The following is a 14,478-nucleotide window of genomic DNA, read 5'->3' as shown; positions in this document are numbered from 1 at the left end:
ATTCCAATAAAGAGCTGAAAAAAAAAGTCTAGGCTCTTCAGTCAGTCTTTGTTGGTGAAGTAGGCATGGAGCTACAGATTTTCTGCTATTGGCTGGAGTAAAATGGTCATTGTCTAAAAGTTTTCTCTGTTTCTAGGTTACCCCTTTATGGATCCTTTAGCTACAAAAAGCAGGCTTTTCTTGGGTCTTTTTCTGTCTGCATCCGTTGGTGTTTCTGGATTGCCAGCTTCTCCAGTATCCAATCTAGGGTGTATGAGGCAAAGAATAAAAAAATAAAAAACCTAACAACAAACAAACAACAACAACCAAGGAACTTACCACTGTGCTGTTTCTCAGGTCCCAATGCCCTTAGCTGATCTGCCTTCTCTCTGCCTTTCAAAGTCTTGTGCTTGTTTATATGTAATACCCAAGTTGAACTTAGTGGATGGAACAGAGAAAACTATGTTTTCTCCATCTTCTCTCAAGTGGAAGTCTCTGACTTATACTTTAAAAAAGATCTCCCTTGATACCATGTTGAAATTAGACTATAGAGAAGCAATGGAGGAAACAGTGAGATGGTTATTGTAATTTTCCAGGTGAGAAATGATGATGGTTCTGGCCAAGGCAGTAGCAGTGGAGATGGTGAAAAGTGGTCAGATTTTGGAAATATTTTGAAGGAAAGCCAATGGGATTTGCCTACAGCTTGGATTCAGGGTGTGAAAGAGATGAATCAAGGATTACTCAAGGTTTTTGGCTTGAGCAACTGAAAGGATGAAGTTGCCATCTACTAATATGAGGGAGGCCAGGAGAGAAACAATTTTGAGGAGGGAAGATCAGGTGTTACATTTTGGATATATTTCCAACTGAAAATGTTGAGTTGGCAGTTGTATATTACCTTCCCCCTCTTTCCCACCTATTTATTCCTTCTGCAACTTCAATTACTCATTTGTGAGACCTTCTCATTCTGTCCTCCATATATCCTAGGCTCTTTTTTCTCTCTTAAGCTCTATGTTGCTATCTGCTGAGTAATTTCCTAAGATCTGTCTTCCAATTAAATGATCTCTTCAACACTGTCTAGTCTAACTCATCACTGAGTTTTTAATTTCAGTTACTGCATTTTTCACTTCTAGAAGTCAGCTTTGGTTCTTTTTTTCAAATCTGCCTACTCTTTTTTTTAAAAAGTGTTCTGTTCTTTCATGTTTTTTATTTCTTCTTTTATGTTTTTAATTGATTTTAACATAATTAACTCTATTAGATTCTTCTATTATCTGAAGTTCATAAAAGTTTAATCCTGTTTGTTGTTTAAAGACTCTTGCTTACTGTGGATTATTTTGTTCACATTCAACTCGGTTTTATCTACAAAATTCCTGTTTAGCCTGGCTTGCAGGCATGTTCATACTGAGAGGTTTGGTGTTTGTTTTTGTCAGATCCCCCAGAGAGATCAGTTTTTCTGTTAATTTTACAAGTTGTACATTCTTGGCCCATGTAAGTAGTATGGGCTTGAACCACAAACCCATGTGAAGCTCCGTCACATGGTTAAGAAAAAGTTGTCCCCCATCCAAAGTCCATGCCAAGACAGACAAGCTGCCTCATTTTGTCCTTATGCCAGTAGGAAGGCTATTTGCTAGTCCCTTTCATTGAGGGTATAGCTCTTAAAGGGACTCTTCATCTCAAGTAGGCCCATGAGCTCATCTCTTATATCTTTTGTGTTAAGACACAATGCCCTGGGTGCTACTCATTATATTTCTTGAACTGGGTAATAATTACAGGGATGTGTTCACTTTATGACAATTCCTTAATCTGTACATTTAGAATTTGTGCCTTTCTATTTATGTATATTATACCTATTATACTTCAATTAAAAATATATAAAAATATAAAAATATTTAAAAACCCTCAACATGTCAGTTCTCTCCAAATTGGTCTATAGATTTAATGCAATTCCTTTCAAAATACCAGCAAGTTATGTGTAGGTACAGAAAAGCTTATTCTAAAATTTATATGAAAAGGAACAAGCCCTAGAATAGCTAAACAATTTTGAAAAAGAAGAATGGAGTGGGAGGAATGACTCTATTTGATATTAAGGGTTTCTATACAGCTACAATCAAAACAGTGTGGTATTGGTGGAAGGATAGAAGCATAAGATTAATGGAACAGACTAGAGATTACAGAAATAGACCCACACAAGTACGGCTAACTGAGTTTTGACAAAGGGGCAAAGGCAATTCAACAGAGACAGTTTTTTCAACAAACGATGTTGGTACAATTGAACACTTCATAGGCAAAAAAAGAACCTTGACCTAAACCTCTTACAGTATACAAAAACTATCTCAAAATGGATCATAGATCTAAATGTAAAACATAAAACATTTAGAAGGTAACACAGGAGAAAATTTTCATGACCTAGGTTTAGTCAAAGAATTCTTAAACATCACAATCCATAAAATAAATAAAATTGATAAATTGGAATTTATCAAAATTAAACATTGTTGCTCAGCAAAAGATACTGATGAGAATAAAAAGACAAGCTACAGACTGGGAGAAAATATTTGCAAATCACATAGTCGACAATGAATTTGTATCGTAAATATATAAAAAGTTCTTAAAGCTCAATAGTAAGAAAACAACACAATAAAAAATATCAAGACTTCAACAGGCACTTCACCAAAGAGAATGTATAAGATGGCAAATGGGCACAAATGGAAGCACTGTGTTGCGTGCAGCCATCTTTTTTTAAAAATTAATCCCAAATTCCCAGTCCTTTCCTCCCCCCATGCCCCCCTCCCCGGCAACCACAAGTCTGTTCTCCACGTCTGTGAGTCTGTTTCTGTTTTGTAAATAGGTTCATTTGTGCCATATTTTAGATTCCACATATAAGTAATATCATACAGTATTTGTCTTTCTCTTTCTGACTTAGTATGATAATCTCTAGGTCAATCCATGTTGCTGCAAATGGCATTATTTCATTCTTTTTTATGGCTGAGTAGTATTCCATTGTATATATGTACCAGATCTTCTCTATCCATTCATCTGTCAATGGACACTGAGGTTGTTTCCATGTTTTGGCTATTGTGAATAGTGCTGCTGTGAACACAGGGGTGTATGTATCTTTTTGAATTATAGCTTTGTCTGGGTATATGCCCAGGAGTGGGATTACTGGGTCATATGGTAACTCTCTTTTTAGCTTTTTAAGGAAACTCCATACTGTTCTCCACAGTGGCTGTGCCAACTTAACATTCCCACCAACAGTGTAGGAGGGTTCCATTTTCTCCACACCCTCTCCAGCATTTGTTATTTGTAGACTTTTTATTTAATGATGGCCATTCTGACTGGTGTGAGGTGGAACTTTATTGTGGTTTTGATTTGCATTTCTCTAATAATTAGTGATGTTGAGCATCTTTTCTTGTGTCTACTGACCATCTATATGTCTTCTTTGGAGAAATGTCTATTTAGGTCTTCTGCGCACATTTCTATTGGGCTGTTTTTGCTATTGTTGTTGAGTTGTATGAGCTGTTTGTATATTTTGGAGATTAAGCCCTTGTTTGTCACATCAGGTTGTCTTTTTTTGTTTGCTTGTTTTCAGTTTCTTTTGCTGTTGTGTGCAGCCATCTTTTAACCATGAAGAAATATTCTGAAGACAAAACTAACATATAAGAAAGAGGACAGAATTGAAATAATCAGAACCAAAACTCTGATTAACTGTGCCTAAAATCCACATACTTCTAGGCTTTTCAATTACATAAGCCATGTCTCATGCTTAACTTGCATTTTCTGTTACTTGCAACTTAAAATATCTTTGTGTCTACCACATATATTATCAAAGTCAACATCATTCAAGACTTAAGTCCTCTCATCTCCAGGAAATTTTTCATGGCTGCTAAATGCTGTTCCTCCCTTTTTCCTTTGAGCTCCTCCAGTCCCTCCCAAGATTCTGAGCCATTCACCTTCTCTCTCCCCTCTCCACCTATCTACACACACCCCAAACCCTTGTGGAACATTTGTGTTGTTTTATCTCACTTTGCACTCTTTCCTCTGTTATAGCACTGACCCTGGTACAATGCAACATTCAACATCTGTTACATGGAATTGTGACTGTTTCTCTCTATCTCCCCAACAAGATTGTTAGTTCCTGAGGGCCCGGCAGTCCCTTGACTCAATTCCTCTCTGCCTCACCATTTCATGCATTGACCCATAAAGATGAGGCTCAGGCAAGGGAGAGGAGGGAGGCTGAAGGGCATCCATCTATCCACACTTGTTTACTAATGCTTGTATATCCCCCATGGCTACCTGCCTTCATGACTTTGCTGAAAAGGGAAGCTACTCAGGCTTTTTCCTCCTGGATCATCTATTTTCAAATCCTACCCTTTCAAATTCAAGGCCTACTGTGGAAGGGAGAAGAGCTGTGATTGGGAGGAGACATGTGGGAACTTTCTGGGTGGATGATAATGTTCGGTGTCTTGATAGGGGTGTGAGTTACACAGGTATATACATTTACCAAAACATGAAACTATACTCTTAAAGTATGTGCATTTCATTGTGTAAATATTTTAGCTAAAAAAGAATCACAAACACATACTGAACTCTAGTTTACGGCATGCATGCAGAAGTGCTTAAAAGAATGGGTACAGGTATCAAAGTTTGAAAAGCATAAAAAATAAGATGGGTTGATGGGTGGATAGAGAGATGAATAGATATATTTGACAAAGCAAGTGTAGTAAAACACTAATTGTAGAATCTAGATGGTAAATATATGGGTGTTCACTGTACCATTACTTTGACTTTCTGAATGTTTGAAAATGTTCACAGTAAAATATCAGGGGAAATAAAAGGGAGGGGTGGGTTAACATCTCTAGTATCTTCATAGCCTCTGCCCTGGTTTAGACTTCACTGCATCTATTTTTTAAGCCCTTTATTGGAGTATAATTGCTTTACACTCTTGTGTCAGTTTCTGCTGTACAACAAAGTGAATCAGCTGTATTTACACATATATCCCCATATCCCCTCCCTCCCGTGACTCCTTCCCACCCTCCCTATCCCACTCCTCTAAGCCATCACCAGTCATCGAGTTGATCTCCCTGTGTTATGCAGCAGCTTCCCACTATCTATTTTACATTTGCTAGTGTATATATGTCAGTGCTAATCTCTCACTTTGTCCCAGCATCTTAACTGGAATCTTGCAACCACCTTCACACTGGCCTCCACACTAACCTGCTTTGTCTCTCCCCATCCCAAGGATCGCCAGAAAAAAACATTCTGAAACATAAACCGGACCTCCGTGATCACGTTCCTGCCAGCCTCTTCAGCTTCATCCCCCAACATCTGCCATCTCAGCCCTGCCCATACACCAACCCAACTCAAAGGCTTGTAGTTCCACCCACAAACCAGGCTGCTTCGATTTCCTACTTTTGCTCATGCTGTTCCTTTTGCTTGTAATGCTCATTTCAACTCATCCTTCTGCCTTCCTTTGCCTGGCGAATGCCCTTCAATAGTCAACTTGGATGTTGTTTCTTCCTAGAAGTCTTTCCTGCTCCTTAGACTGGGTTTGGTCTCCTTCCTTCATGCACCCATAGCACCCTATACTTATTTGTAACAGTATGTATCCTAGTACTGCTGTACTTGGGTTTCCATGTCTGTGTACTAAACCAAATACTCCTTAGGATCAACTCCTCCAAAGGCATGCATAGGGCCTGACACAAAAGAAGCTTTGATAAACCACTGTAGAACTGAGCCAATGATACTGAACTGGCATGGATGATACTCGGCATCTTCCAGCAACTTTGTATCGTAGATTTAGTTGTATTTCCTCTATAGGAGCGTAAGGCTCACCACACCTATTGACTCAGCCATCTCTCAATGTCCTTCAAACATGTTCGTCATGAAGCCAACTTGATTTCCCACCCCAGGCTGAAATATTCTCTCCAATTCCTTTAAAGGCTTACTTTCTCTGTAATCTTTATAAGATTGTAGGCCTCGTTGGGTAAATTTTAACTGGGAAAAATTAAACTAGATTTACCAATGACCTGAGTGCCAGGCATAGAATTAAGTTCTTTACAGACACTGATATAATTCCTCCCAACAATCCTATGAGGTAGGGATTATATCTTCATTTTATAGATGATAAAACTGAGTCAAGGAAACATTAAGTAGCCAGCTCAAGATCTCATAGGTGGCAGAGTTGGAACTGAGTCATTGGTTTTCTCAACTCCCAGGCACATCCTCCTTCCACCACAGCCCACTGTCTCCAGGTTGGGCCAGGTTTGAAAAGCCTTGAAACCCAGAAGGTGTAATAAGCAGTGGGAAGCCATGGATGTTTTTATGCAGGAAGAAAGGACTGAAAGAAAATGATGAAAAAAGGACTTTGGGGAGATAACCCTGAAAGGCTGTGTATGATAGAATGGAATGGAACGTGATGGAGGCTTGCTGGACTCCTGACAAGGGAAATATAAAATGGATATTGTATCTTTCTTACCACATTCATTGGTGAGTGCTGGCATTATGTTGTGGCCCTATAGGAAAGGAGAGCTTTCTTGAAAGTTAAAAAGCTGAAAATGCAGATAGAGGAGTGCAACTTCTATCTCTTGCGTTGTATGAGTGGCTGACTTCATGGTTCTGCCTTCTGGAAATAGCCTGGAATATCCACCCTTTATGAGATGTAGAAGTCCAGAAAACGGCAGAATTGACTAGAGTTAGGTGAAGGCTTCCTTAGGGAAGTGGCATTTGATGGGGCATTAGAAGATGGTGCCCTCCCTATCCCTATTTCAGTAACTTCCTCACTCGTCTCCCTATCTTCCTCTCTCTCCCTCCTAATCCACTCCTATGACTGGCAAGGGAATCCTTTTAAAAAGCAAGTTAGATCTTGTCATTTTCTGCTTAAAACACTTTAATGGTTCTCTGTCATTCATGGGATACAGTTATATCTTTTGACAGACATCAAATTACATATCCTCCATTATCTGAGGTTTTAAAATAAATATTGTGCCTAAAAACTAATCAATTTTGATCATATGCCTTCTCAAACTACATATTCTCTCTCAGAGACTCTGCATGTTCCCCCAAATGAAAGTCACAGCTGTGGTTATACTAAATTGCCTGTCCTCTATATGCTCATGGGTTGTTTTTTTTGCCTCTACTTCTGTTTTTATTCATGCTATTGCCTTGGTTTGGAATACTCTTACTGTTCTCTGCCTGACTGGCTAATTACTTTTCATCCTTCAGCTTAAACATCACCCCCGACAGGAAGCCTTGTCTGAACTCCCAGCTTCCCCAGGACAGATTCCCTGACCAGCATCCTGTGCTCATCTCTATCATCACATTGTACTACATGGTGCTCTTCTCCTCCACTCGGCTTACTGGAGAGCAAGTGCCATTTCAGTCAACTTGGTGTGAACAGGGTCCTGATGGAAAGGGAGGAACCTGTGTACTTGAGGCAGGGAACACAATACAGGCAAGCAGAACCGTGTGCAATGTGTACTCAGGACAGGTCAGGGCTAGAGGATTCAGTTTGGGAATCAACAGCGTCCACAAAGTTTAGGAGTGACCATGCATTAGAGGGCTTTATAGCTGAGATCATTCCATCTGGCAAATGCAGAAATGGATATCAAGACAAGCAATCTCTCCCAAATTTCTTAGTTAGTCATTGAGAAGGCAGGCTCTTAGTGCACTTTCCCACTCCATATTGGAAAGACAGAAGACTTAAGTTGGGTACTCTTGTTTTCTTTCCATTTTTTAGACAGAAGCCTGCTGGTGCCTCCTGCCTAGGTAAGGAGTAAGGTGACCAAGACTCTAGCTTATCCTCTAACCTGAGGCTGCTGACAGTGCTTTGGCTCCTTACTGGAAAGGATGGGGTGGGAGTTGGTGACAAAGAGAACCCAGCTCACCATTCCTGCAAGGGCTCTAAAATCCCTTCTCTCTTTCCTGTTGCTTTTCTACCAGGAGACACAGTTCCCCATGCCCCAGATAAGAACCTTCTTCATCCAAATCCTGCCCAATATCAAGATTCACATTGAGAGCTGGAGGGGGTCATTTAGCCAGTAGGTGCCAAACCCAGCCAGCCTCACCCCAGAGCCACAGAAGCAAAATCTCCAGGATGAATAAATCCTGATTGGATTCAAACTTCTTTTACAGTGACCCTCAGACAGTAAGCACCCTGCCATAAGTCACAGAGAGTCCAGGTGGTGGTAAATTTGGAACTGAGACTTCCCACATCACCCCTCAGGACACAACTCTCAATGCTTCATCTTGCACACAACAAGTGTTCAATAAACATCTGGTGGGTTGTTGAGCTGCTGAAGATCTTCTAACATGATGAGAGGAAAGAATATGAATTTTGGAGTCAGGCAGATCCTGTTGTGGAAGCCCAGTGGCAAGCTTTAGTCTCCTTCAATGTAAAATAGAGGTACTAACTATCTCCTGGGGTTGTCAGTGAGGATTAAATGACATATCCTAGGTAAAATCCCTAGCCCAATGCCTGGCACAGAAAAGGCACTTAAACGGTAGCGATTATCAGTGAGAGGTGCTAGAACAGAGTGATAAGAACACAGACTATGGAACCAGGTTGGCTCCACATCTTATGATGTGTGATGCTGGAAGTCTCCTTTGCCTGTTTCCTCATCAGTAGCATGAGGATATTGGTGACAATGAAATGAATCAATATACATAGAATGCTAAGAACAGTGTCTGGCACAAGGAAATGAGCATGATATGCTAGCTCTAATAATTATATCCTTGCACTGGCCCTAAACACAGAAATCAAGTTCAGAGAGAGAGAGACAAGGGGAAGAAAAAATAAAAAACCCACAACTCCACATTCACAGAAAGAGGATACAGGTGTAGCCAGTAAAAACAGCCCATGGAAGTTATGCAAAGCCTTCCCAACAAACTTGTCAGGCCCCTTTGAATTGCTGCATTCCTTTCTTTTCTGCTCACCATACTTCTGATTGTTTTTGGTGTGTGAACTGTGTCTCTTTGAGGACAGGGATCCTGTCCCCTCCCACCCCAGGCATAAGGCTGGGCACCAGGGAAGAGCTGAGTTGATGAGAGAGACAGAGAGAACGTAAAGAGAAGGCAGTACTCCCGAATCCCAACATCCCATCACTCCCACCACCACCAAAAAAAAAAGAATGCTGAGCAAAGCAATTGCCAAGATAAATCACTTTTATCTCTATAGGAAAGGGAGAATCTAAAAAAAAAATATAAATTACATTAGTAACACAACGTAAGAAAAAAAAAAAACGGGAAAAAAACAGAGAAGTCTGTATGATGCTATTCTAACCTGTTTATAAAAAGGCCCTGCATCAGAAATTCACAATCCTACCCACTTCTAAAAATATATTTAGACATGTACAGAAGCGGTGGGCTTGTTTTTAAATTGCTTTTTTGTAAAAATATATTAAAGGTGAATAGAAATCCTCTCTCCCTGCCCCCTATCCAACCGCCAGCTCTATGCTGGGGATTGGAGACTAGAGGTAACTCTCTCACCATGTTCTAAACCTTGGTTATGACCACTCTTAACCCCTCCCCAACTCACTTCACTTAGAACCTGAAACATAAAAAAAAAAAAAAAGCACACTAGCCTCTTTGGAAAAGCATAAATCTGAGGGTAAACTTGCTTTTCATTTAAAACACAAAGCAACAAACAGCCAGCTCTGAGAGCCCAACTAAATTAAACAGAAACCCAGTCAAGTGGAGGTTGGGTTTCAGCTCCACAGAAACTTTTAACAAAGAAACAGAGGGGAAAGAGGCCCAGAACCAGGGGGATATGCTAGCAATTAGCTGCCTTTGAAAGATCAAGGGGGCGGGGGGGGGGGGGGTGTTAATGGGCAAGAAGGGCTGGGGTCCTGGTCTTGGTTACAGCAGTCAGGGCCTAGTCAGGCAGTTGCCTACACCGGAACACAGGCTGCCCTCCTTCCCTCCCCTCACTACCCTCTGTTGCTTTGAAATCCCCAAGAAAAGCAAAGCTGGGCAAAAACAGAGGGGAGGGGAGTGGGGACCTCACGTACTAAGGGGGAGGTAGCCAGGCTTCTTTGCCTTTGGTGTGACTACATGGAGGACTGCTTGGCCCCTGGGGTTCTCCAGATAGGAAAATCAAATGGGGCTAAGGGACCCCTGATTCCAAGAAAGGAGAGTAGATGTGGGGTTGTGGAGAAAAGAAACTGGAGACACGAAGATGACTAGGAAAGCCTCACATATTCCCTGTGGCCTGCATGGTAGCTGTTAAGTTCCCCAGAAGCACTGGGAAAACTGAGGTGAGGTTAAAGTTGGGGGTAGAGGACAAGGAAGCACTCCACTTGAGCAGTGCCAAAAATGGGGAGAGGGAGACATTTTCCATCCAGTCCAGGTCACCAGGGAGGTAAGACAGGCGGAGGTGGAGGGAGCTGGGGGAGGGGGAGGGAGGGCGTGGGCACTGTCTGGATAATAGAAACATTCACAAAGGGAAGAAGGGGTGGGAAGTTCAGATGATCTGCTCCTTTACAGATGGGCATCTCCATTCCTAGGCTCGGGCTCCCAAGTGGCCTGTCAGCACTCCGCTTTAGCATCCACCTGGCATCTGGGAATGCAAAGGCCCAGGAGTGAAGGTGTGAGTTCTGAGGTCTTCTTCAGACCAAGACCTCAGGTGGGGAGAGAAGCAGGGAGGCTCCTGATGGAGAACCCAGGGTAAGCTGTCCTGCCACATCCTCTCCAGAAGGTCCAGACTGTGCTCTGTGGTACAGGTGAAGGGATCAGGCTGTAGAGCAAGGGCTATCTGTTTCAGTGGCAGATGCTTTCAGGCTTTGGGGAGATGGTTTTTGCCTCGTGGGGCCCAGCCAAAGCTATGTGGATAATGTTCTGCAGGACCTCAAATTCTAGGCAAATTCCTGGAGCTCACCCTGGGAGAGGTGCCTTCGTCTGTAGCCACCCAAAAGTAGCTTTCTCCAATGGGCTACAAAGTCTCGGTCAAAGTCTTGGATGTTGGTCCTCTCCCCATCTTGAGAAGTGACAGGAATCTCTCTTCTTACCAAGGATGAATGAAATCAGCCCATGGCCTTTCTAGGCCACTTTGGAAATGGCCCACGGTGGGGCAGTAAGAAGACTCTGCGCCCTCCTCTTTATTTCCATGAAGTATTTGGCAAGAGGGGGCAGAGGCCAGAGCCGTCTCCCAGGAACGAGTCTTGAGTGGGACACATACACTGGCCTAAGAGGAGGAAGGAGAATGGGCAGAGGCAGGCAGGCTTCTGGAGACAGGGCTGGAGCCGCAGAAAGTGTTGGGCGTTGGGCTTCCCACTTTATGACCAGGGAAATACCGACGGGCCCAGCCTCTCCTCATGCCTGTTCTTGTTCTGCTTTCCAGCTTTAAGTGGGGATGACAATAAAGGGCAGACAAAGTTGGTGAAAGGGAAATGGATTGGAGCAGCAGAAAAGAGGGTTCTAGTCAGCTGGAAACCTCTCCCATTTACCTGCTACCTCAGAGATATGGAAAAGGAAGGCAGGATGGTCTAGTGGAAGTGGGGAAGGGAGTTGAGGGAGTAGGTGAAGGGGCTCATGGGAGAGTCCGTGCCTTTGGTCAGTTCCAAGAAAGCAGGACAATGCGCCTCAGCACCTTGTCCGGGGCAGGTAGGATCCAGGAGTGCCCCGAGAGTTGACAACGGAGAAGGGGTGAAGGGGTGAGGGGCAGGACACAAAGGGGCTCACAGAAGCAGTTTGCCATTTCTGTGGATTTTCAGGATACGGCCGAGTCTCTGCTTTGCTGTAGCCAGGCCCTTTTTGGGACGCTTTCCTGTGGGGGAAAGTAGAGGTAAGCAAAGGCTATGGCAAGGGTGCCAGCAGCAGCTCCAGCACCAACTGTCCTTGGGCCACCCCCCTCCTCTGTTCCTCTGCCCACAGAGTCTCCCCATTCTTATGCTTGGCTCCAGGACCATTTTGGGCCAAGAAGCCCTCCTTAACTATTTCCATCCAACCCCATATGCTTTGGCTCTTCCTCCTATGACCTCCTGCAGCAGCTATAGACTCCCTGGTTACTCCGTCTCGTTCCTTTTCCCCAGTGATTTCTTTGGTCCCAATCATTTTCCTTCCTAAATTCTTCAAGGAGGTGATTATGTCTCTCCATCTTCTTATCCTGCCCACCAGGAATGAACAAGTGCCTGGTTAGTGGTTATAGCTCAGTGTCCGTGAAGTTGCCACTCCCACGGCCTTGTTTCATTAGAAACCCGCATCCTCATCACCCCAATGCTGCACCAATCTCATCACCCTTGAGCTGCGTACTCTAGGGACTGGGCTTTCATAGCCAAAGTGAGGAAAAGGAGGGCTCGAGCCCTCCCCCTTACCTCTTTCCCCACATCAAATTACCTCATGTCCCATGTGACCTCCTCCATATTTGATCAATTTATCCCCTCCTTCCTTCCCTCTGCCAGAGCCCTAGCCTCTCTTCACTGCAGCCTGGACTTATGTACGTGCTTCCTTCCTAGAATTCCCACCTTCAGCCCACCCTCCACCCTGGCCCACTGGAAGGATCTTTCCAAACCCACACCTGAGTTTGTCTCTGCTTAACACCAGTCAATGTTTCTTCATGGCCTATGAGGTCAAGTCCAAGCATTTTAGGTTGCCCGTCAGTGTCCCTCCCAGGTGTTCTCATTTACCAGAGTGCTTAGGGTTTGAAGCTGATCCTTAGTTCTACAACCATATGGCAGTCATACCTTGTCCTGCTTGATTGCTCTGGGAGCCAACTGAAGGGCGCCGCTGGGTCAAGAAGACACCAGGGGCCATGGGTGTGGTGCTGCGGTTTGCCTGGGCCATGCCAAAGGCATTGGGACGAGCAGTATACTCGTGGTCAGCAAGACTTCCTGAGAGGGCCTCTTGTTTAGGCTCAGGGGGAGGCAGGGGCGAGGAGGAGGTGAGAAGTTGGGGTGTAGTGGCCAGAGTTGGGACTGGTACTGCCACGCTGAGATTGGGCTCTTGAGGGCGAGGTTGTTCTACCTCCTTCAACAAAGGCTTCTTCTTGATATATTTCTTCTTTTGGGCCTTCTGTAGCTCCTGAAACACAAGCCAAGTGGGAGCAGAGAATTTAGGAGTGAAGAAAATAGAGAAGAAAATTTCCCAGAAAGGAAACTAGATGGTGGTCAGTATGGTTCTGCAACCCACCCCTATGTTAAGCTTAGCCTGGATGCATGCACACACAACACACAGGCCTTCCAATACCTTAGGTCCTTTGGTACCATCCATTCTTAAGTCATCATTGCTACTAATCAGCACAGTGGCAACAGAAAGGTAAATCAGTTCAGAGACTTGTGTTTTGGTCCTAGAACTGCCACTTATGAGGTGGACCATGGACATGCTTAATAATAATAGCTAAATTTATGCCAGCAGCTGAGGCACTTTATATGTTTGACCTCATTTACTCCTTAGAACAGCCCTGAGAAGGAAAATCTCTCAGTTTAAAGATGAGAAAACTGAGGTACAGGGATATTAAGTAACTTGAGCCCAAAGCCTCACAGCTGAAGAGTTGTTGGGTTCAGGATTCAACCAGATCTATCTGAACACCCACCCTGCACACTTCTCAAAATGGGACATCTGTGAAAGAGTAGCAGCTTTGGAATGAGACAAACTTGGGTTCAAATCTAGGCTTGTGCTCCCTAAGTTGGATAACCTTGGTCAAGTTACTAACCTTTCTGAAACTCAACTGCCTCATCTGTAAAATGGGCAAAACAACAGCCGTTTCTCAGGGTTGTTAGAAAGATTAAATAAAATTATGACATAAAACACATAACACATAGTAGGTACCCAACAAATGGTAAACTACAATTCTATCTTCATCTCTTAACAATGGTTTCTCTTCTTCTTGCTGGTCTTTTCTTTTAATAGAGGACAGTCCTCCAGGTCACTGAATCTTAAAATCTCAATTCTGGATGGGAGGGACGAATAAGGAGTTGTGTCACTTCTCGCAATATCTTGGATTTCATCCATCTATTGCTCTATGAATATACTATCCACTGTGTAGTGGGTACCTTTATAGTGGGCACCTGGACCCCTGAGAACCTGGAAAGGTGGTGCTGAGAGCATGTGAATGACTTCACCTTCTGAAATGCTACACAGCCACACAGACCAACTCAGTGATTACATTTCTTTGCCTTCTCTTGGCAACACAGGCCTACTCCTGCCTTCCGAAGATCTGACAGGCTGTGGCTACCATAGGAATTTCTGGGGGACAAGAATGGTAATATTAGTAATACACGCCAGGCACTGTTCTATAATTTAACTCATTTATTACTCATATGAAACACGAAAAAAAAGAATTATAATTCCATTTTTATGAGAAGAAACTGGTACAGAGGGGTTAAGTCACTTTCCTAAGGTTATAGGAACAGTAAGTGGCCAAGCTGGGATTCAGACCCAAGCCGTCTGTCTTCAGAGTCTCTTTCCTCAGCCAAAGTGCCTGCTACTCCATCCATACCAAGAATTGCGTTTCTGCCCCCATTTCTCTTAATCCAGAAATTATCTCTTCACACCTAGATCACACAGTTTAAATTT

The 14,478-nt window shown here is 43.3% G+C and overlaps 1 protein-coding gene across 5 annotated transcripts in view; it reads right to left on the bottom strand.

Annotated features, from left to right (window-relative positions):
• Positions 1-206: 206 nt before the first annotated feature.
• PHF8 (PHD finger protein 8) overlaps positions 207-14,478 on the bottom strand; it is a 90,347-nt gene continuing 76,075 nt past the window's right edge. For 4 of the 5 annotated variants that reach the window (XM_057718055.1, XM_057718057.1, XM_057718058.1 and 1 more), the window contains 2 exons: positions 12,648-12,984; positions 207-11,731 (listed from right to left, as the gene is read on the bottom strand). In XM_057718055.1, the coding sequence (XP_057574038.1) occupies positions 11,643-11,731; positions 12,648-12,984 (426 nt within the window). In that variant the 3' untranslated portion in view covers positions 207-11,642. The remainder of the gene's footprint in view (positions 11,732-12,647; positions 12,985-14,478) is intronic. The other variant, XM_057718059.1, reaches the window with a different exon arrangement.

Source organism: Hippopotamus amphibius, chromosome X (assembly GCF_030028045.1).
Source record: "Hippopotamus amphibius kiboko isolate mHipAmp2 chromosome X, mHipAmp2.hap2, whole genome shotgun sequence".
In the NCBI taxonomy this organism is placed as follows: Eukaryota; Metazoa; Chordata; class Mammalia; order Artiodactyla; family Hippopotamidae; genus Hippopotamus; species Hippopotamus amphibius.
Note: the sequence above shows the minus strand (reverse complement) of the source record. Positions and strands in the feature narration are given on the sequence as shown.